The 23,714-nt window shown below is 38.4% G+C and overlaps 1 protein-coding gene across 2 annotated transcripts in view; it reads left to right on the plus strand.

Moving 5' to 3' along the window:
- cpne5a (copine Va) overlaps window positions 1-23,714 on the plus strand; it is a 121,328-nt gene that overhangs the window by 80,935 nt on the left and 16,679 nt on the right. For both annotated transcript variants that reach the window (XM_088331104.1, XM_088331105.1), the window contains 3 exons: window positions 11,466-11,512; window positions 13,797-13,978; window positions 17,677-17,804. In XM_088331104.1, coding sequence (XP_088187230.1) covers window positions 11,466-11,512; window positions 13,797-13,978; window positions 17,677-17,804 — 357 coding nt within the window. The remainder of the gene's footprint in view (window positions 1-11,465; window positions 11,513-13,796; window positions 13,979-17,676; window positions 17,805-23,714) is intronic.

The following is a 23,714-nucleotide window of genomic DNA, read 5'->3' on the forward strand; positions in this document are numbered from 1 at the left end:
TCTCTCAACCCGAATTAGTACCACACTCTTCTGTAACACAATATGTCCTCTTAAAGGTCTGCCCAGCTCAACTTGGGTGTTAATTGCATTGATCGAGGATGATCAAACACTAATCAAGGCCAACCTGTTGGACATAGATGTGTTTCTTGCTGACCTGTTTTTTAGTTGTCTGCTGCCAGGTCGCTATGTCCCAGATCTGTCCTGTTTTGTGTGCACACACAAATTAAAGAAATCTTTTAATTCCCACTGCAGCATCCCTCTGCTCCACTTCGTTCTATCATAATGGTCACGACTCAATTGTCTCTGAAACACAGGTTACACACTTTCAAAGTTGTCTTTAGATAGTAACACATCTCTGAATAGTAGCACGATACAGTACTTAAAACTTCAATACATTGATGTGTGAAAAAAGACCCTGGGCTACTATGCCCAACTCAACTCCAAAACCTAACAACTTTAGGCTGATAAATTACATTTTACGCACCCTACAAGTTTATCAAAATAGATTACAAAAGCATGGAACCCTGAGGGCTGCAGCCCTGCAACATCAACTCAGCGGGACGCATGACAGAAAGCTAATAACAATGCTGATGATTCGATTCGAAGTTGAAAGATGGACACCTAAAAACATTTAAAAAAATGCTCCTGCTGGAAGCAAACTTTGAGACCTATGAAGTCGAAGATTGGGATTCTGACAAAAACAGCTTCTTCAAAACATGGTCAACATAATGATACATTTCAGGCATCTGTATGCAGGAATTTGAGGGTCAATTTAATAGATTTCTTGATAATCGGTAAAACTGGCTAATTTTCCTTACCTCAAGAGCGCAGGTACTTGAAAGTTTTGGAAGAGTTTTTCGGCAATGTGAGGACAAAAGCTTTTCATTTTTTGAAATACATTGCTGTTAGAGTTGATGGATGGATGGGTGGATGGGCAGTTTTCTTGTTGTTAAAAGAACAACCCAGTGGCTATAGAAAAAAACTTGGATACGACAAAAGTAAGAATGAAGGAATATTAGAAAAATCCACTTGAAATATGGGTATGGCTTTGGAAGTGTGGTGAAGCTGAATGTTATTAAAAACTGCATACAGTACTTTAATAACTCTACATACAAAATTAATTTGTTCCCAGACCGGGCTTACTTCTAGAGTAGCTCATATCTTGAATGATAAAATTTTTATTTTGTTTCTTAAACTATCAATTCCTGACCTCCCAAAAGCATCCAAGTTAACCTTTTCTTTGCAGGCAGGGTTTGACAGTCAGCGGCGTTTGGTTTGGGCAAAAAACCCAAGGCAAGAGCTTGGTTTCAGGTCCGTGTGGTGGAAAACCAATGTGTTAATTGGGACAAGCTGAAGAGGCGGTGGGCAGTCTCAAGCAGCCTCTAGTAGTAGCGTCAGGAAATTGTCGTAACTTGGATTTTCTATTTCATGTCAGGCAAGATTTTTGTTCAAAAGACATCTCCTTGCTCAAACTTCTTATACCTCAAGCAGCTTGTATGTACATAAATACGTCAATAAATACAAATACTTCCACAAACTTGTCCTACCTAGTGATAGTCTCACTGCCATCGCTTTTGACTTTTTGCTTACTCCGGTTTACGTTTAGTTCGGAATATAACATGTCACTAGCAATGTTCCCTCTAATTTTCCACGGGTCTGAGCATCTGAGCAAAACTTGACATCAAGTTACATTTTGCTGAGTTTCAGGCAATGCAAAATTATTTTTCTCTTTTGAATGAATTGACTCATGTACTATTGCAAAGGTTGTACGGCCTACAAACGTCGTTTGTTCAATTCTTTCACAAGATATCCATTTCTTTTGATCTCCTGATATATTTTCTCGCATGATATTAACATTTTTGGGGGCTTATTTAGTCGGTTTAAGATACAGAACTGTACTTAATCACATTTTTTAGTGGAAATACAAAGTTGGCAACAAGATTCACTTATGTAATTGGAAATTATTTGAATGCAACACAAACTTTTTCTTCTTTTTCCGTGTTTTTTTCTACTTTTTTGTTACTTTTTTTGTTCTCTATTTACTTTTTTCCTACATTTCCTTCTTATATTTTTTCTGGCTTTTTTTCTAAATTTTTCCTTCTTTTTTTCTCTTCCTTTTGTTTCTTTTTTTCTCTTCCTTTTGTTTCTTTTTTTCTCAGCTTTTCACTACTTTTTCATTTTGGTATTTTTTTCTTTTTTGATCTATTCCCGCCTTCCTTTAAGTCATGTTGTGCATAATTTTACATAATAGTTGGTCATGTTGGGATTAGAGAAGCAAAAACAACCTGAAGAGCCGTTTAGGACCCGAAAGAGCCGGTTCCTTTTAGTGAGCCGAGCCGAAGAAGCCGGTTCTTTACTAACTTTACTCAACTTCATTCTACTTCGACTCGACTTCAAAATACCGCATTTAGGACACAACGTCAGGGGAATCCGTGTATTTTTACCTTCATGCACTGTAACTTTGACTTAAGTCGCTTCTTAATTAGTAATTTTGAGCCCTCATTTTTGTGCACTGGCTAGATTTTCTTGTGCGCTGAGAATGTGCGAGCAGTGCGCAATTGCGCACGCACTGGTCACTAGCCAAGTGACAACTTATCACCGATGTCAAAATGGTCTACTGACATGTTTAAAGACATGTTTCATTAAAGTTTGTTGGTGCACTTTGGTTGAGCATGTCAATATAGCCATATTATGTTCAGTCTCTTTTAGTACGCTAAACCTTTTCATACAATTATGTATCTGGATGTTTGGTACAACAATATCTCAGACAGATACCCAAATATAGAGTTGTTATTCCTTTCTACCTGCAAAAAAAATGACTACTATTTTCTTAAACAAGTACCTTTAAAGCTCAACATTTATTCCTTAATATTACATTTATTAATGTCAACTTACTAATCATTTGATTTCAGGTCAGGTGGTCAAAAGCCCACTAGCATGCGGTTAGGCAGCTCGGTTACCTTTAAAAGAGGCTGTTATCGGCACCAAAACTGCTAAGTATTGTATTCACATTGTTTTTCTAATATACCCACGGAACATACGATGAACCACAATTGAAAAGCAACGTCTAAATGTCACAACCTTATTCCTCATTGTTTTATATTTATCATTTTTTGTCCGTTTTGGTTGACTTTTGTGATGTCTTTTGTTTTTTTTTCATGTTTAGTTGGCTTCAAACTATTTTGTAATTGTTCCCATGATAAAGCCAAATAGTAAAACAGAACAGAAGAAGAGACACTCAAAGCGCTTCCATATGATTGAAAAGATGACGTAACGTCTCCACAAAAAGTAAACAACAGTTTTTCAGTGGCCAGATGAAGTCAAGGTCTCGCTTTAGTCAACCCTCAGCACTTTGCGTAATTGCCGCTTTTATTTTCTGCAGAACACAAACCAATTAAGGAATGTGTGCAACCACTAATAACTGCTGCCGTCTCCAAAGGCTTCCCACAATACCTCCGCCGTGAAATTAAACCTTAACCCGACATCTAAAAGTCTCTTCAACGCTCATTAAAAACAAAAGGGTTCGCCCCAGTGGGACTGGCAAACATGGAGCCAGTGCCAAAAGCGGGCCATATTGCGTTCATGCTCACAGTTAAGAGTAGCGGCCAGGAACCTTTTGCTTGCGGGCCATTTATGGCTCTTTTCATGAGTACCGTATTTTCCGCACTATAAGGCGCACCGGGTTATAGAGCGCACCCCGAAAAAATAGTTTTTGGTCCTATTTTTGACATACATAAGACGCACCGGATTATAAGGCGCTACAATGGGAACGTCGACAAAACAGTCAGATAGTTCAGTCAAACTTATTACCCCCTTAACATTCCCAAAGCTTGCAAAGACGCAAATACGTGTCGAGAACACGTGCGGATGCGGTGTCCGTACGATGTCACTCAAATGCATCGTTCCATCATTCGGAAGGTTAAAGTCTTGGGATTCAAGAAATGCCAACCATTCCTTACTTTCTATTTTCTTTTTCGCTCGCAACTTTACCGTGCATATGACAATAAACACTTGGAATTGAGTTTATTTTAAAAATAGACACTCCATTCCATCCATTATCTGCACCGCTTATCACAGAAACATCGAGTTCAGTCTGAAACAAGATACAGGGACAATATAAAACCCGGAGTAGCTCACCGAAGTCGTTGTGTTCATAATAATGTGCAGCCAATGTCCTCTTATATCCGTGAGTTTAGTAAATCCAGGAGAATAAAATATTTACAAATACAGAATAGAAAAAAATGCTTACTTTATGCCGTCAGCCTCGTGCTATACACATTCATCTTTTTCGGCCAATTGCAGGCTTTGTTTTGCCGTTTAAGCCAATGCCAGCCTGTAAATGATAAAAAGGATCCGCCCCTTGACCTCCGAATAACTTTAGCCAATAGTGATCGATTCAACTGATGATTGACACACCTTTTTCGGCCAATTGCAGGCTTTGTTTTGCCGTTCAAGCCAATGCCAGCCTGTAAATGATAAAAAGGATCCGCCCCTTGACCTCCGAGTAACTTTAGCCAATAGTGATCGATTCAAATGATGATTGACACATTGGTTAGCCAATGAAACGCCGGTAAATAAATCCCAGCATACACCGCGTACTACTTGGCGTTAGCGGGGAAAATCTAGTTGGCGGCTGCAAGTTAGTTGGAAAACTTAATGTTGATCCATAAATAAGGCGCATGGTCAGCTTTTGAAAAAAAATAAAGGCTTTTAGGTACGCCTTATAGTGCGGAAAATACGGTAAATATGGCTCTGACATAAAATGGAATTTATACAATTGTTTGATGTATAATTACATGCGGGCCGATTGTTGCACATAAGAGGCAGAGAAAATTATTCCTGATATAAACTTTGGTCCAGTATATATATATATATATGGGACACTATTTTGAGTACAGTTTACATTCAAGGTGTCACACCAAGCGACCCTGTTTTGGCTGCAAATTGCTGACTAATCATTTATATCGAAGCTTATTAAATAATCTATGTTCACTGCTGAGACACTTTACGATGGAAGCAACAAAAAAGCGCTTAATACCCATAAGCTCAAGCAGAGCACCTAGAGAAATTTGATTTGGTGAGCCCCAAGCATGGGCAGAGCTATACAAACCGCCTGCGCATTGCTTCTGCACTGAAAGTAAATACGTTGGTATCCTCGTTTGCAGTGTTTTGCTAATTTGTTACAAAAGATCTTTGCTCGCACCTTGTTTTGAAACCATTACTTAGGACAGAAATGAGCCTCAACAAGTAACTGCAGGGGGAGATGCATTACAAGTGGTATATTTATATTGATATGGGGCACAGTCTCTGGGATTATTATTATTATACAGATTTCATCAAATCATCAAACATCCTACAGTGAAATGAAATGTGCTGAATAATTAGGTTTCCTCTGGAGAGCTGGTTTGTCGGTTCAGTTGATTTATTTTCTTTAAATATATGGTGTGGCTCTCTCAAAAAAAAATACAAAAATGTTTGCTGTAATGGCTTTTTGGGTCAAAAAGGTTCCCAAACTCTGGTTAAGCATATTTTGGTACCTTCCCCTTGGATACATTCTCGATATTTACGAACGTGTATTAGACGGGCATTATAGCTCCACGTTATCCTTCATCGCCTCAGTTCATGCAGCAATTTTCTCTCAACAAAATCTGTCCTCCTGAGAAATAAGAAAGCATGTAGCTGTTGCTGTTTTTCCATGGGCCACCTGGAGCGCGTTTTCAAGCCTGGAGGGTGTTCTCTTTAAAGAGATTCTCAGAAGAATTTGTTTGTCTTAGCAGAAAACCGGAAGTCAGCTGGTTCAAAGGGGCTGTCAAATCGGAAGAATGTTATTTAGTGGCATGTGTCTTGTTAGTGGGTTCAGAGGCACGGACAGCTCAGGAAGGTCATTAATAGTGCCTGCTGTTCATTCTGTCACACTATAGCAGAAAGATGGTCTTGTATCTAATGTATGGCAGCTCTCTGCTGCCGTAAGCAAGCAACAAAGAGTGGTGCTGGTCCATAAAAAATTAAATTTGGACTATGCTCATTGAAACTACCTAAAAACGACGCCAAAATGTTTTGATATTATTTGACGGTTTAATATTTTCCTCATGTTGGGGTTTTTGAGTTTTTCTTTGCCTGCATGTTGGTTAAAGATCAGGGGATGGTGTAATTGAAACCTGTGCAGTCCTGTGAGTCAGGGCTATACAAATAAATGTGACTTGACTTTGTTATTGCCATGAAAGTGCGCAAATGTTCTCCTCTACGACTTTGGCTCACTGAGAGTAACCATAAAAACGTGTTAGCTTTCAGGGAAAAGCAATTTGATACATGGACTTATGATCAGGTGGCAGGAAATGACAACGTTGCGTTTATTTGTCTGCAGTGCACAGCATCAATCAAGGAGGATTCTGCAAGACTTTTATAGATGACGAGCTCAGGAGGCAGGGGATAGAAATAGTAATCCCAGCCTGGCCATTAGTTGTTTGCAATAGGAGCCAAAAGCCAGAAAATCCTACAGCATCAGTCAACATCCTTCCACATTGATTTTCCCATCGTGGAATCATTTGCGGGCTCACTCCTCAACTAATCCTCAACGCACCTCAGAGGGAAAATTAGCAAAGCCGCTAGCTACAGCCAAGACAGATGGCATATGTTTGCTAGCTCTTGTGAGTGTGCATGTACATGTGAGCACGCTGATCCCCAAGAGTACATGCTCCTACATTCGTTTTTTAAAAGCAAGTAGTAGCACTAGCAATGATATGCTTCTCTTTAACCAGTGCTTGCGCTTCCATTATGCCCTATCTAAATTTGTGTTTTAATGTCCGCTAGGGCCGGGCAATTCATCGAGTTGGTTGACTTGTCATTTTGAAAATTTGCTAAAATGAGGGTAGGAATTTAGCAGTTACAACGGTTGTCTGGTGAGGAGGCACAGTCAAATTTACAAATAAATGAACCTATAGCGTATTCATGATGCCATTGGCTAGAAAAGCAATATAAAAACTGTTCAATTGGAAAAAATGTTTTATTGTCTTCTGTAATCCTCCGTTAGAAAAAAAAAAAATCATGCGAAATGAGAAAAAAATACTGGATGGCTTGACTAGCTGTCAGCTTGCTAATACAATCAGTAATTCTACTTGTTTTGGGCTAAAGTGTGCCCCATATCAGAATCCTTGGTCTTACAAAATAACTGTGTCTCTCACTCTCCATTTACAGACACTCTGCACACTAATACGTTTCATATCAATTATATTAATTATGTTAACATTCATATTATAAAGTAAAAATTCATCCATCCATCCATCCATTATCTGCACCGCTTATCCTCAGTAGGGTCGCGGGGGTGCTGGAGCCCATCCCAGCTGTCTTCGGGCAGTGGGCAGGGGACACCCTGAACTGGTTGCCAGCCAGTCGCAGGGCACACAAGGACAGACAATTCGCTCGCTCATTCACACCTAGGGACAATTTGGACCGGCCGATAAACCTGACATGCATGTTTTTGGAATGTGGGAGGAAACCCACGCAAGCACGGGGAGAACACGCAAACTCCACACAGGGCGTATGATCTCATGACCTCAGAACTGTGTCGCACACGCGCTAACCACTGCACCACCGTGATGCCAGTAAAAATTCAGTGATTCCATAAAAAGAAAATCCCCAAATTGTGAAGTTATATAAGAAAAATGTTAACACTGAATTAATGTAACCATTTAATATGTTTAATGTTTTCTACTATAATTCATATTTTAGTGTTTACATTAATTTTAACATTTCATTTATATTTCCATGATGACAGATGAGGCACTGCCTCCCCTGTCTCCCCTAACTGCACATCACTGGAATTTAGGGGTTTAATTTGGTTTACCCAGAGCTGATGGTGATTATCAAACAGTCAGTTGTAACTACCGGAAGTTAAGTATAGCATTAAAGTAAGTAATCCATATGCTAGTCTTCTGCATGAGCCAAGACTATTACGTTTCTGGCAAAACTGATTTAAAATGATTCATTCTTGATTCGTGTTGATTTTGTAGTCTTCTGTTTAATCAACAGTTTCTTAAAATAAATATTTTTCAAATGGGGTTTATTTTTTGAAATAAACAAAAACCATAAAAGTCCAGAATGATGCATTATCAGGACATAACGGTATCTATTTTTGTATTTCCGTTATCTTTTCAAACAGTCAACTGAATCTAATCATCACATCATCAGTGCCTGCAATGAATAAGTAAAAGAGGATCAGTTTGATCCCTGGAGTCCGCTTGCATTGACGGTAATTACTATGCTGAGTGTCGACGCTCTGCTGCTCTGGGTTTAAAAATATGTCATTGATAATTGACAGAATAATTTTACCTTATCGTGCCTAATTGTCTCTTACTGCAAGTAGCCTAAAAATCAATGTTTAAATTCATTGTTCACTATTATTTCGTTCTGTCCAATTGTACCAGACTTTATATACAGACGCTGCCCTACTTACAAACGAGATTCTGGACGATCCTAAGTTGAAATTGTCCGTAAGTTGCTTCAGTGCTATATTTTGTATGGAATGTATATTTAAGGTTTACATAAGTATGTTTGAGGTTTATATAAGTAACCTGTATTGTTTTGTACTCAAAAATAAACATTTCATAAAATAATTTTCTCTATAAAGATAGATAAAGTTAAGTTTAACTTACTTTTGGAAGATGAGGTTTAAGACTTCCTCCTCTATGGTAGAAAGGTACCGGAAAAAAAGTGATCCAACCGTTTTCTCAACTGCACCAAGCTTTCTTATTCCACTTACGTTTCAAAAGAAACGGCTCACCTCTTCTTTACACTTTACACCGACCATATTGAATGGATGCATGAGATATTAAACAACAAAAATGTCAAAGTTCTTAGCATGCTAGAGATACAGTGCAGTTTGTTTACATACGAACTAGGAAGAGGAAGCGGCTTTCTTCTTCGGCGTTGATGCTGGGTGGCCTCTCAGAGCGCCACACGCTGGTAGCAGCGGAAAGAAGCACTACAGTACTGTCCTTTACTCGGGAAAAGGTGCAAACAATACAAAATCTAACTTACAGCAATGTCCGCATATTTTTCTACATCCTTAAAAATTTTTTTATATCTACCGTTTTGCGTAAGTCAAATCGTTGTAAGTAGGCGAGCGTCTGCATAAGAATATTAAGGTTATAAATGACAAAAACAATGAAATTATAAAATCATGGAATATAGAAAGTGACCTAATTCAATATTACATTAAGCAAAGACAAAAAAATGACTATTCAAGATTTAATATTTCAAAGACTTGACGGCACTCGTTAATATTTCTCTCTAAGTAATTCAAATTTTGAGGAATTCCAAGATGTGCATTAAGGCCCCATTTACATTTTTAAAACTGACCAAACTTATTTGTCACTCGTAAATTCAGTATTTAATGCAGCATTCGAATGCACTTTACAATAATTGCATTTTTTTGGTCTCCAGCTAAAAAAACATCTGAAGGGTTTTCCAACGGGTTTCCTTTATTTCAGACTCCTCAATCCCGACTTATTCCCCAAAGTGTTGAAGTTGGATAATCAGTGAAGCTACCCGCCTTAAGTCTAATTGGCCATGGTTTCAAAACACACACACACACCAGTCTCTTGTGGCAGGTGTTCAAGTAAGGTCACGGTCTCTAGAAATGGCCTAGAAATGTCACAGATGGGGTATTGGACAAGTTCATGTATAAAGGTTTGGAGGGAACCTCATTTAAGAATGCGATAGGGAGAAGAGCTGTTTCTTTGACAGCTCCCGAGAGGGGTTATGTGCACTTGGGGCCAGATGGGAAGAGGCAAGAAGAAGAAGAACTACATTAGGTCCTAAGAGGGTTATCTGCAATAGCAAAGTCGTCTTTTTTACTATTTTTTTTGCTGACTGGTGTTTCTCGAAGTTTAATGTATGGCTGTACACTGCAAAAAAACATTGTATGTCGTGTTTTTTAAATATTATTCTTCTCATTTAAGTCGTAAAATTCTAAGAAAAATACATTATAAAAAATATATTGTATGATACTAGAATTCTATTCCATTATTTCTCTTATTGTAGGCAAATAGTCTAATACAGTTTTGTCCAAACTTTTCGGAAAGCAGGCCAGATTTGGTAAGATGAAAATGTGTGAGGGCTGACTATCTAGCCTGGCGTTCTTTGAAAAGTCATCAAAAAAATTCAACCTCCATGAAAGCTACTTGGCGATCAACGCTGCATCCTCATTGCCAGGGTTGGGTAGGGTTACTTTAACTGGATTACTTTCAATTACTTTTGGATTACTCCAATTCCAAATATGCTAATAGAAGACAAAAGAAACTAAATATGAATAAAATTACTAAATTTTGTGCAGGCTTGGGGAGTAAGAGATCAAAGCCAGGAGAGAAAGCTAACCACGTGTTGTGAGTCATAATCTTATTCATATTTAATTTCCTTTGTCTTTTATTAGCATATTTGGTATTGGAGTAATCCAAAGTAATTGAAAGTAATCCAGTTAAAGTAACCCTACCCAACCCTGCTCATAGCTCACCTTTGGTAAATATTATTTTGACTCACAGGGTGAAAAAGCGTTGCTGTGCCGCTAAAACAGCTTCCAGTCACTTCACCTTTTCACAACAACCTTTTCCAGTTAGCTTTTTGTAGTCAGCATCTTTTGTCTGGTAGTGCTTCTTGAATTATATTCTTTGAAAACAGCCACAGTCTCTTGGAAAATAAGGCAGACACAGTTGTTGAAAAAATACTCAAATTTCCACTTGTCCTGGCCCTTGCATTCAACTTTCATTCTTTATTCACAATCCCCATGTGAAAAATGGGGTGAGATAAAATTTTCACAAAAAGCCAAGGGCAAGGTGGTTTGGTACAAAAAAATGCTATTCTGTTGTCATACTGGGCCATTAAAAATGTGATTACGGGTCGTAACAGGCCCCAAGGTCGGACTTTGAACACACCTGTTCTGATTATGTATGACAGTGGGTCATTTTGCTCATTCAGTAGATTAACTTTTTAATCTTTGTAAAAAGCAATTCTTAAAGGGATATTGTGTGTTATTTAGCACCTCCTAGTGGTAAAAAAAAACAATTATTAGAAAAAACAATATGGATTTGAATGATAGGCAGACATACATGGACTATCATACAAACATGCAATCTTTCAATATTTATAAGTCGAGAAAATGGCATATATTTTGGTCTCTTTGAGTCTCCATAACTTATGTATTTTCTTGTGCTTTGTTGCCCTTATTTTTGGTGGCACTAAAGAATTCAGTGACATCTAGCGGTCAAATATTACAGAGTGTTCCTTTAAAATAAAATAAGGAAAATGCTCTATAATCTGTGCTCATTCTAAGAATGTTTTCCTATTTCACCAGAAAAAAACAGGTTAAAAAAAATTAAATCATCCTCAAAATGAGGAGAATTGTCTACCAATGGAGTGAGAATTCTTTGTGTGTAAAGGAAGCTACAATTGTTTGTTTTTGTGTGTTTCAGGACTCAGATTCACTTCACAGTGGCCATCGATTTTACAGCATCCAATGGTAAGAAATTTTCTCTTACATTTGGGCTTTATGGACAATTTTGTGCAACTTTCCATAGATAGCTTCAGGAGCAACTCTGGAATTGTTTCCTTATATAATCCTTGAGAGTTTTCTGTGTCAATTTACATATTTATTGAAAAACTGTGTTGCACCACCTGTACTTGTACCAAATTGTAAATTCTACTGGCTGATCAGTGTGACAGCCATAAAACCTCCCAAAGTCTAAATAATTTGTAATTCTGTCAGAGACAAAAGTTGCCAGGTAGCAATTTTACAACATTGCTCCAACATTAATTGGAAAGCCAGACGCCAACAAAACTAAAAAGTCTGAGTGGTCAAATGATGATGCCCTCGGAAATATTTTAAAATCTGTAAAAGTCTCTTGAGTCTCTGGTTCATGGTCATCCCAACCGCCACGTCCTCTCTCTCCCCCTTGCAACTGGGCTTGCTAAATTAACAACCGCCTAATACTGCTACCTCAAACAAGTTGAATAACATTGAACTTCCTTTTTGTAACTAAAACAAATACAGTTTGTCACTCACAAGGCCAGGAATCACCTTTCAAATCCAAACAACTCTTCCATATGATCCCTAGGTATATATTTTGTTTATATTTTGTATTGGGAATATGTGTCTGAGAGGGATGAGGGCCACCAGGCTGTACTTGCCTAAGACACATCACAGGACAAGGTGCACCTACGACCCTAGTGGTTATTGGATCCAACCAACCTATCAACCAACCATTGGGAGTATGCATAAACCTTAGAAATTATTTTAAAAATCATTGTATGCTCTCTGCCCAGTCCGGAGGAGATTGCCGGCTTGCGATACCGCAACAGAGCCAACAACATTATAAAGGACTCCTTTCACCCAGACCTGTTTGACCTGTTGCACTCTGGTAGGCGTTAAATGTCCCTTGAACAATAACTAGCAGGCTCAGAACCATTTTCTTCCCTACGGTCAACACCTCCAACAATGGGAAAGATTATATATCTTGCCAGTTGTATAGAAAAATGGGTACTCATATGTTATTTATCAAGTTATTCTGGAATTTTATTGCTGATAAATGTTATTGCACTGTCATGGCCAGCATGGTCGCCGTGGCAACCGGCTGGCCACGCCCCCTGGGCACCAGCTGAAGCAGATCAGCTAATTGCGTGAGTGCTTCTAAAGGCTGGGTTGTGGGTTTTGCGGATGTTGGCTCATTACACATTTTCCGTTCTGTTATGCCCTGTCCTGTTTAGTTTGAGTCGGAGGAAACCTGTACTTGCCCATTCTGAGTGTAAGAATGTTTTTGTTCTGTTTTGTCCCGGAGTTTTGGACGACTTTTATTTTGTTAAATAAAAGTTTTGATCGTCACCGCAATTTAGTTCTCCCTTCCTGCCTCCCGCCTCCGTTCTGGTCCGGTCCACCCTCGAGACATGCACTACTTTTCATTCCACTGTTATTACGGAAAAAGAAATAGAGTTACAACTTAGGCCAGCCTCCAAGCACTGGTAGGTGGGTGCTTCCCTTAACCACCAGGGTGGTCGAGGCACCATTTCCTGTGGTGTGTATGGGGAAATATAGCCTGGTGGCGCCCATTCCTCTACAGCCAACCTTGTCAAAATGTTGCCTATTCATCCTGATATTCTTACATTGCAGTTTTCTCTTATAAGTCTATATAACATGTTTATCTTTGTTAACCAGGAATGCCATGTCTAATCTTGTTGCAAATTATGTTCACTATGTTGTTATTAATGACAATAAAAACAATTATATTTTATTCCAAAGAATTAAAATGAATACAACTTACAATTACTACTTTGTAGGTTTCTATACAAATTCAGCTATTCATGAGAAAAGTCTGGACTTGTCCCATTTGTTTTAATGAAACAGCTGAACATTATTGAAAATATATAATACTTCATCTTAGATACAAAAGATGTATATATTAAGTACATATGCAATATATTTTCCCTTATTTTGGAATGTTTCCAAAACATGGCAGCTTTGTTAATACAGTATAGAATGTAAAATGAAACTGGCACTCCATAAAATTAACTTTCACAAAACACAGACAACTACATCTCTACTTAAACTGTGTCGTGAGTTTTGTAATATCACCCATGGACTTCCAGACCATCAGGTATTTTGTCAATTCCGTCTCGTGCACCAGCTGTCCCTTTACTCAATGGTAGTAAGTTCAAATGTTTTCATTAATCACAAGCGTTCAGTTCTTCAGTCAAATAGCGCTTTTTACTTTGGAGAGCCGTCTACATTGACTGTTTTCTGGACTTGACAGGCAATCCGTCTCAGTCGACTTCGCTACACTACATGAACCCGTACCAGATGAACGCCTACGCTATGGCGCTGAAGGCGGTGGGAGAGATTATTCAGGACTATGACAGTGATAAGATGTTCCCCGCTTTGGGATTTGGTGCTAAGCTACCCCCTGATGGAAGGGTCTCCCATGAGTTTCCATTGGTGAGTCATCTGGGATGTTAAAAGTGGGACAGCAATTTGTTTTTCGACATTCCGGAATCGGTTACGCCCAATGTTCTCTTAGTCAGCAGTTCAACAGCGATGAAAGAATCCATGTCTTTACTGCAATCCACAATGTTCAAAAAGGTTATGGGAGATCATTTCAAACTTTCTCTGGTAAAATATCCAAAAGATAATTCAAATGAGCACAATTACGTAATATGGCATCTAATATTGCACAGCAAATATTACTAATTTTATGTACTGCTTTTTTTTATACACCAAAAACACAGTTTTACTTGGGCAAACCATTTTTCTTACTAGACTTTTTCTAGTGCATTTTTGCTCTCTCACACTAGCTCAATACACTTCTATAAGTTTATTCAGTTTTTAATATTGGACACTTACAAAGGAAATTGCATAGAATGACAGTTCTTCGTTTTGACTATTATACCTCACTGTTGTTCGTTATTATTACTATCGCATAATTGTTACTATCGGCCAATAGTGTTGCTGTTATTTGATTTTTACACCCCTAGGTGATTTAATATAGATTAGAGGGTTCAGGGGAGGGCTTTTAGAAGAGGTTGGAATTTCTTATAGTAGGTTTGGGTCTCTTGTTCTCCTTACAAGTTCAAAATCCATTGATGTTTTCTCTCCTTATTTTGAGTGTCTACTAAACTATTACCTTACCGTCTGCAAAAAGCCTAGTTAGGAAATTGAGCGATAAGAGTGATAAGAAGTTTTATATACACCCTTTCTATTCTAATTTTCTTGTGCCACCCAGCTGTGATTTAGTCATTGTAAATATTATAATATTTGTTATGTTACTTATTGCATGTATTATAAACATTGTTTTAGGGAAATAATGATAATCTACTTTAAGTTAGATAAAAAATTATATGCCAATTTAAATATTCATGTGTATATTTAAAGACATTTGTATAAAAAAAGTTCATTTTATTACTTTTATTATTTAGCTAGAGAAATATGTCAAACTACAGAAAAAAGTGGTTCTTAAAAAAGGGACAGTCAATAGTACTTTATTTTATCGTCACCAAAATATTAAATAATGTGGTCATCATTTATTTTCGTTGATTTCTCAAATGTTGTTATTTTGGCACATATATTTTTTTCACACTGTAAAAAAAAAACGAAAAAATATTGCCCCATTTATAATATAGTAAAAAATAAGAGTAATCCCTTGAATAATCAAGATATTCCACCATTTTATTAAATGTCAGATTGAAAGAAATGTAACAACGTAATGAGGAAAATCTACCAAAAAAATAGTGATAATGCTAATTCATAAAAAAAATAAAAACAAAACGGAAAACAACCCTTATCCGCATGACAAGTGGCCTTCCAGCTTCAAGTACTGTACACTGAAACCCCAAAATTGAACGTAATACCTATAGGACAAAACACATTTGGTAATTCGCTAAAATAAACAAAATGAAACCGCAGTGAGCCTCTCCTTTACTTAATACCGGCTGAAATGCTCAGACAAAAAAAAAACTTTTCTTTTCTCAAGTGAATGTTTTTAGCATTTTCATATCCTCATTAGCAGACACAAACAAACAAGAGTGGGTGTGATTTCCACATCTGCTATGCATAATTTCAAATGAATGCATCATGGATCCTTTCTAGTGTAAATGAGTTTTTTTGCCAAGCTGACTGGTTCGGAAAATCAATTTTCGCTCGACTTTCCGTCGGCTTCTTATTGTCGACATTAATGAGAGGTTGTCTACGTCGCCATTGCTTCGTGTTTTCATTCAAATTGACAAAATTAAGATTCATGGCGGCGTATCATTGGGACCTTTTGCTTTGCCTCTTTTACTCGTGGATTGTAAAAAAGCAATGCCTCCTATTATTACTCACTGTGTCTATATCAATTTTTCTCAGACTATACACAGATACTAGTATGATACTCCGCTCTTGAGTTGTCATAGGCATCAATACATTTCAATAAATTCCCATTTGTAATCCTTACGTTCAGAACAGGCAGCACGGCGGCGCAGTGGTTAGCGCTTGTGCGGCACAGTTCATGTCATGGGAACCTGTCGTGGGTTCAAATCCAGCTCCAGACTTTCTGTGCGGAGTTTGTATGTTCTCCCCGTGCTTGCGTGGGTTTCCTCCGGGCACTCCGGTTTCCTCCCACATTCCAAAGACATGCATTTCAGGTGAATTGGCCGGTCCAAATTGTCCCTAGGTGTGAATGAGCGAATGAGTTGTCTGTCCCTGTGTGCCCTGCGATTGGCTGGCAACCAGTTCAGGGTGTCCCCTGCCCACTGCCCGATGATTGCTGGGATGGGCTCCAGCCCCCCGCGACCCTACTGAGGATAAGCGGTACGGCTAATGAGATGAGATGAGACGTTCAGAACAATTCAAAACATGTTAAGAATGGGAACTATTGCACCACAATAAGTCGAACTTAAAAAATGTTGTAAAACAAATGAAACAATAATCGTTTTCAATAATTAAATAATCAAAATAAGAAAATAATATTTAAAAGGAGCATTATCGTCCAAATTCAAACATTTGTCTCAGTCGACTTATCCATCCATCAATCCATCCATTATCTGCACCGCTTATCCTCAGTAGGGTCGCGGGGGTGCTGGAGCCTATCCCAGCCATCTTGGGGCAAAGGGCAGGGGACACCCTGAACTGGTTGCCAGCCAAAGCAGGGCACATAGAGACAGATAAGCCACTCGCTCATTCACACCTAGGGACAATTTGGACCACCCAATTAACCTGACATGCATGTTTTGGAAAAGTGGGAGGAAACCGGAGTGCCCGGAGGAGACCCATGCAAGCATGGGGAGAACATGAAAACTCCGCACAGCAGGTCCGACCGCAGAACTGTGCTGCACACGCGCTAACCACTGCGCCGCTGTACTGCCCTCATTTGACTTATTATTTTTCTTATTTAAAGAGACAGTGTGTATTATTTGAGCATTAAATGCTGCTGTATCGTGTCATGCAGCCAAAAACGACTGCTAAAAGCCAGTGGCGTGCTGCGAAATTGACATTTTGGCCTTCACTTGAGTTAGTGATGTATCATTCATGGAAATGAAAAGCCCTTTTTTATTTGTGAGGACTAGGATTTAGTAGAAGTGATATGGGCCGAGGGCCGCACAGCGGCCGAGTGGTTAGCGCGTCCGCGGCACAGTTTTGAGTTAATGGGATCAAAGCCAGCCACCAGCCTTCCCGTGTGCAGTTTGCACGTTCTCCCCTTGCTTGCGTGGGTTTCCTTCAGGCACTCCGGTTTCTTCGAACATTCCAAAAACATGCATGTGAGGTTAATTGGCCAGTTCAAATTGTCCCTAGGTGAGAATGGGCGAATTAGTTTTTTGTCTCTGTGTGACCTTCGACTGGCAACCAGTTCAGGGTGTTCCCTGCCCACTGCCCGAAGATAGCTGGGATAGGCTCCAGCGCCCCCGCAACCCTACTGAAGATAAGCGGTGCGGATAATGGATGGATATGGACTGATCCCTGCCTCTGCCGCGTGCCCGGTTCTATGGGTCTGACGGCACCCTTCAATCACTCTTGCTCTTGCAAGAAGCTGCTGCTACTTTTAACTCTTAAAAGCTTTCGTTTCCACTGCATTTGATGCAATTTGGGGTCGTGACATGAAAGTTTCCTTTTACGCCCTCAACCTTTACACTTTTATAGGAATTAAAATTCTTCTTTTTTGTCAGAATGGCAACATCGAGAACCCCTACTGCAACGGCATGGAGGGGATTTTGGATGCATACCATGAAAGCCTTAAGACGGTGCAACTGTATGGACCCACCAACTTTGCTCCTGTTGTTAATCATGTGGCAAGGTAACATTCAAAGAAATTTCTTGATTTTTCAAGTACAAAACATGAAAGGTGGGGTGCGTGATTTGAAAACTTAAGGCTGCAATCAGAACTTTACACCATTTCTCAGACGCTCGAATAGACTCTTCTCTTTTCATCTGTTTAGGCGTTTGTTCCGCCCGGAACAGGCCGCATCAAAGTAAAATAAAAGCAGATAGTTGCAATTGAAAATAAAGCACAATGGCTCTTTGGACTCAGTTGGGCATTGTTAATTCATAGTAGATTACATAAAATTAAAAGATATCAATCAATAAACCTAAAATAAATCCTTACTAATATTTGTAATGTGCTTTTTGATTAGAACTGTGTAAATATATTTTATGTAGTATGCGTAAACATATTTTAATTTAATCTTTAGTAATAATTTCAATTAAAATAGTAACATAACATTCTGTGCCATTCTGTGCCACCCACACATTGTTTAACATGAAATGTTTTATGAAAAAATAGGAATAATTGAAAGGTCTACAAAATTTTTAAATATGATGAAAAACACTCATTATACTTGACAGACATGTATTATCTTTCATTATCATAAAAAAAAATTTAAATTCAAATAGAAAATGTTTATTGTCATATGCACAGTAAAGAACCACGATTCCCTGAACAATAAAATTCTAACTTTGCTGTACACACAGTTCGCAGTGTAATAGAACAAAGAAACTATACATGTATACATAAAAGAATATTAAGAATATTAAAAGGATAAAAATACAAGATGAGTGAAGGCAATCAGATAAAAATAAGATAAAACACAGTTGAAAGTGACTGTAGTAAATATATTGCACAATATCTGATTATAATATCCAGTACCATAATCAGCATCTCCATCATTCCATATTAGTATATTTTCACATCATTTGTACTCAGTGACTTTTGGTGGGTTTCGTGTCTCATGAGGCACAGTCAGGTTTACAAATAAATGAACCAACATTTTTTTCTTCTATTTGATAGACAGAGCAAAAAAGGAATATATAAACTGTAGCATGGGGCATCAAATGTTAAACTTGAAAAAATGACAAAGAAGGCTATATGAATTCAGGAACGCAAGACTCGCCCTGTTTCGATATGATTGGCTCAATGACTTGTGGTGAGGTTTGCGTTTCGTGAGTTTTGGTCATCATTTGATAGATAAATCAAGAAAGCAATATATAACTGTAGCATAGAAAAAACGTTTTCTTGTCTTACCTTAACTTATAAATGGAGTTTATGCACTGCTTGTTTTCAATGAAAGCATCAACCGACATAAAATCCTGTAATAGGAAAAAAAATGCACGCAACAATAAAAAGAATTACTGGATCACTTAACTTGTTAGCTTGGAAATGGTTGGTTGCTTAGATCCCTTAACAACTAGGGCAGGGGTCAGGAACCTTTTTGACCCAAAGAGCCATAAAAGCAAAAAATGTTTTAAAAATAAATTGAGAGAGCCACATCATATATTTTCAGACAAAATTGAAAAAAAACTGCCAAACACACTCTCGAGACAAAAGTTAATTCTTCAGCACATTTATTTATTTCACTGTGTGTCATTTGATAATTTAATCAAATGTATGTAATGATAACAATGCCAAATCCTGTGTCCCAAATCAATGTAAATATGCCATTTACAATTTGTCTTCCACCTCCAGTCAAGATTGTTGAGGCGATTTTTTTCCATGAAATTTGCCCTTAATAACGGTTTCAAAACAATGTGCATGCAAAGTTCTTGTGTAAAAATGTCACAAATTACTGCAAACGATAAGCATATCGTCATATTCACTTTAGGTGTAGACTGCACTGATCGAGAGAGAAGGAAGTGCCTTGCGCTGTGTGCAGGGATCCGCCCACCTGTACTGCTCACCTAATCAAAGTTGTTTGCCAGCGTTTTTATTAATCAGTTTAAATGGTTTCTTATCGAACTCTTGCATTTAGTTGCTTCGGCTTTATATGGACCAAAATCGGGATGAAATGACTTTGGAACGCCACAGAGAGATGTGCAATAGTTACATTTCATTTTGGAGCCATATGTACTCATAAAAAGAGCCATATATGGCTTCCGAGCCATAGGTTCCCTACCCCTGCACTAGGGTCTATTTTCTGTGGTGTGTCTTGGGCAAGTACATTTTGGTGGCACCCAACCTTATCCAGACCAACAAATATTTCCACCCAATCTTAAACTGGGGACCTTTTATGCATTAGGCAAATGTGCTAACCACTGCACTACAAAAAACATTGAAAATACTATAACAATCTATTGTTTGAGCCTGACATTTGTGCAAAATCACAATCCTTGGTCTCCCTATTGCCTTCTGCCATAAGGCAAGAGAATTGGGTGCCTCACTTTACATTTGCAGCACAGTAATAGGTTAAATTCTAGTGATATTAAGATTCATAATATAATGTGAAAATTAAAATATAAAAAAAAAACATAATTACCGTATCGTGACGTTAAATAAGAAAGAACTTTAACATTGTATAAATATAAAAAAAATTTGGACTTTATATTTTCATAAAGACAGGTCAGGCACAGCCTCCCCTGCCTCCCTAGACTGCACATCACTTTTTTCCTCTTCAGTTTCCATTCGTAGCATCGCATATTTTTGACCAACATATTCCACATTCTTCATTAATATACTGTAACCCCATTACACAGAGTACAGTTCCACAACATGCCATATCTCTCAGTATTATCCTATAACTTTCTATAGAATTCATTAGTCAATATTATTATAATGTTTCCACATATTTTGTTTAATAATCAAGAGTTTGGATCCAATTTGTGAAAACGATTGTTTTCCAATATCATGTACGTTAATGTTTCATCAATTCTTGTGACTGTATGTACTGTAGTTTCCTTTTACTGAGTTCTTAAATGATGGCTGCTCTACACCATTAGAGGGGGGTTAATACATTCACAATAAATCCGCCTTTATTGCATAGGAACACACCACACACTAACAAGCTTTCCAATGAGGAAATTATCATCCAATGAGTTTACTGGCGTTGCTACAAATCGGTATAAAGATGATTGACTGTGCAATAAGCATGCCTTATTGATGTAAATTGTGGTCCATTAGGTAGTGTCATAAAATGCTTTCATTTAAAAAGGCACTTTCTTGAATATGAAGTAATCAAATTTGAATAAACATTGAATGTGTGAATGGAAATATGATGATACACTTATCCTTGATTGCATTTTTTGGCCCACATAAATAATGATGAAGAAGATCAAGAGGAAGCTGTGGGGAGTGGGCTGGGTACACCCTGAACTGATTGTTGATTTCAGTATATGAAAACGTACAGTGCCTTGCAAAAGTATCCCCCCTCCCAACAACTTTTTGTACAACCGCCTTTTGCTTTTTAAGTTTTGTCTCTATCATATTTCTACATTTTGAAACAGAAATATTTGCCCATTCTTTCTTACAAAATAGCTAAAGCTCCTTAAGGTTTGATGGTAATCTTTTATGCACCTTAATTTTCAGTATTTTCCACAATTGCTCCAATCTAGATTTTGCTTTAAACTAGGGTTGTTGTCCTGTTGGAATGTGAGCCTGCACCCAATTCTCTGGTCTCTTGTAGACTACAAATGATTTTCTGCCAGAATCGCTCTGTATTTGGCTTCATCTATCTTTCCATCATTTTCTAACGGTCTTCTCAGCTGAAGAAAAGCAACCCCAGAGCATGATGCTGCCACACCTATGTTTGACAGTGGGGTTGGTGTTTTCAGGGTGATGTGGAGTGATTCTCTTACGTCAAAAGTAACGCATTGCATTCAGCCCAAAAAGTTGACTTTTGGTCTTATCTAAACAGAGCACTTTGTCACCCATGTTTTATGTGTCTCCCATGTGGCTTTCTGCAAACAGGCTTTTTTTATGGTGGCCTTTCACAAAGGGCTTTCTTCTTTCTATTCTTCTATAAAGGGTAAATTGAAACACAGTATGACTAAAAGCTGTCATATGCACAGATTGTCCCACCTCAGCTGTGTATACCTGCCGGTCATCCAATGCCTCTTAGTTGCTTCTCTTTTTAGTTTTCTCCTTGGTAAGGGCAAAAGTTAGAGGGACGGCCACGTCAGTTTTGCAGTGGTTTCATGCTTTCCATTTTGATATTATTGCTCGCATAGTGCTCCGGGAGATATGTAAATGTTGCAAAATCTTCTTATATCCTATTCTTAATTTAAACTTTTCCACAACTTCATCCTGGACCTGCCTGGTGTGTTCTTTGGTCTTCATAGTGCTGTCTGTTCTCCTTTCATAGACCCCGTCAAAGAGCAGGTGCTTTTAAACTGAGATTTAATGACACAATGCACTCTGTTTGTCATTAGTCATTAAGGTCAAGATTGGATCATTCAGAGGTCATCAGGGAACTTCTGGAGTCAGTTGGCTGACAGAGAGAACTGGGGGGCAATATTTTTGTGAGACCTGTTTTTCCAGCCATGACAACTTTAGCGCAATTTTTCCCCCCCAAATTTGATTTACTGTATAAATGCAACAAATTTGTGCCTTTGGAAACAGAGCAAAGTCCAGTAGCACTGATGTCCTTTACTGGGAACGATTTGCAGTCAGGAGAAATGACATCATGGAAATATAAAATCAAAAATACATTAATGGTTAAATATACATTATATATATATATGTGTAGCACGGCGGCGCAGTGGTTAGCGCTTGTGCAGCACAGTTCATGTCATGGGAACCTGTCGTGGGTTCAAATCCAGCTCCAGACTTCCTGTGCGGAGTTTGTATGTTCTCCCCGTGCTTACGTGGGTTTCCTCCGGGCACTCCGGTTTTCTCCCACGTTCCAAAAACATGCATTTCAGGTGAATTGGCCGGTCCAAATTGTCCCTAGGTGTGAATGAGCGAATGAGTTGTCTGTCCCTGTATGCCCTGCGATTGGCTGGCAACCAGTTCAGGGTGTCCCCTGCCCACTGCCCGATGATTGCTTGGATGGGCTCTTGAGGTAAACCGTAGAGGGGGGAATTGCAGTAATCGAGGCGTGAGGTGACAAAGCTTTGGACGAGGATGGCAGTGGTGTGATATGGACGAGGATGGCAGTGAGGTGGGGGAATAGAAGGGGCTGAAGACGGTTGATGCTTTAAGAAAATGAGAATGTAATACTGCAGCGCCTGCATAAATAGTTGAGTCAATTATTCATCAGGCAACTACCACGAGGCCATGAAAGTAGGACACACTTTCCGTGCGCTTCCTTTGCTAAAAGTGTCTGGAAAGACCTCAGAGACATGGAATGCTACAGCATATTTCACTTATTTACATTCCATATTAAGCTTGTAAGGCATGGGGAAAGTGATTGAAGCGGAACAAGGGATGCTCTATCCATTGTTTTTTTAATTTTTTTGTCGTCTCAGCATGTCCATGAACAAAGTGGTCCACTTAAGAAAAAAACTTTCTATTGACATAAATTAGATTTGGCATACAACTGTATTTTGCTCTGCAGGTTTAAGAAGTGAACATCCCTAAATCAATTAGACGCGTCAAGGCACCAGTGTTAAGAACTCATCATGTTGTATGTACCTTTTAGAATTTGTTTTTCCTCAAATATGCGTTAACAACCGAAGTCTGTTTCAGCCATCTCTGGTGGTGGCTAAAAGAGGATGAGGAATTTTCTCTGCGGCATGTTCAAATCAACTGGTACGCAAAATCAGACGGGAAAAAAAAGATGGCTGGAGCAAAGCAGGTCCATTAAGATTTTTATTACAATAAACGAAATAAAACAAAAAACATATTCTAGGTTTGTTAACACAAAATGGAGCAGTGAATGTGTCCTTCACGAAGCACTGACAAAACGGCTGACCGATTTTGTTTTTAGGGATTGAGTGTAGTCTAAAAAGAATACGACCTAAAATGAGTGGAATTTTTCCCAAACTCTGTACTTAGACT

The sequence above is a fragment of the Urocampus carinirostris genome, chromosome 3 (genome assembly GCF_059441175.1).
Source record: "Urocampus carinirostris isolate Australia breed hairy pipefish chromosome 3, RoL_Ucar_1.0, whole genome shotgun sequence".
Lineage (NCBI taxonomy): Eukaryota > Metazoa > Chordata > Actinopteri > Syngnathiformes > Syngnathidae > Urocampus > Urocampus carinirostris.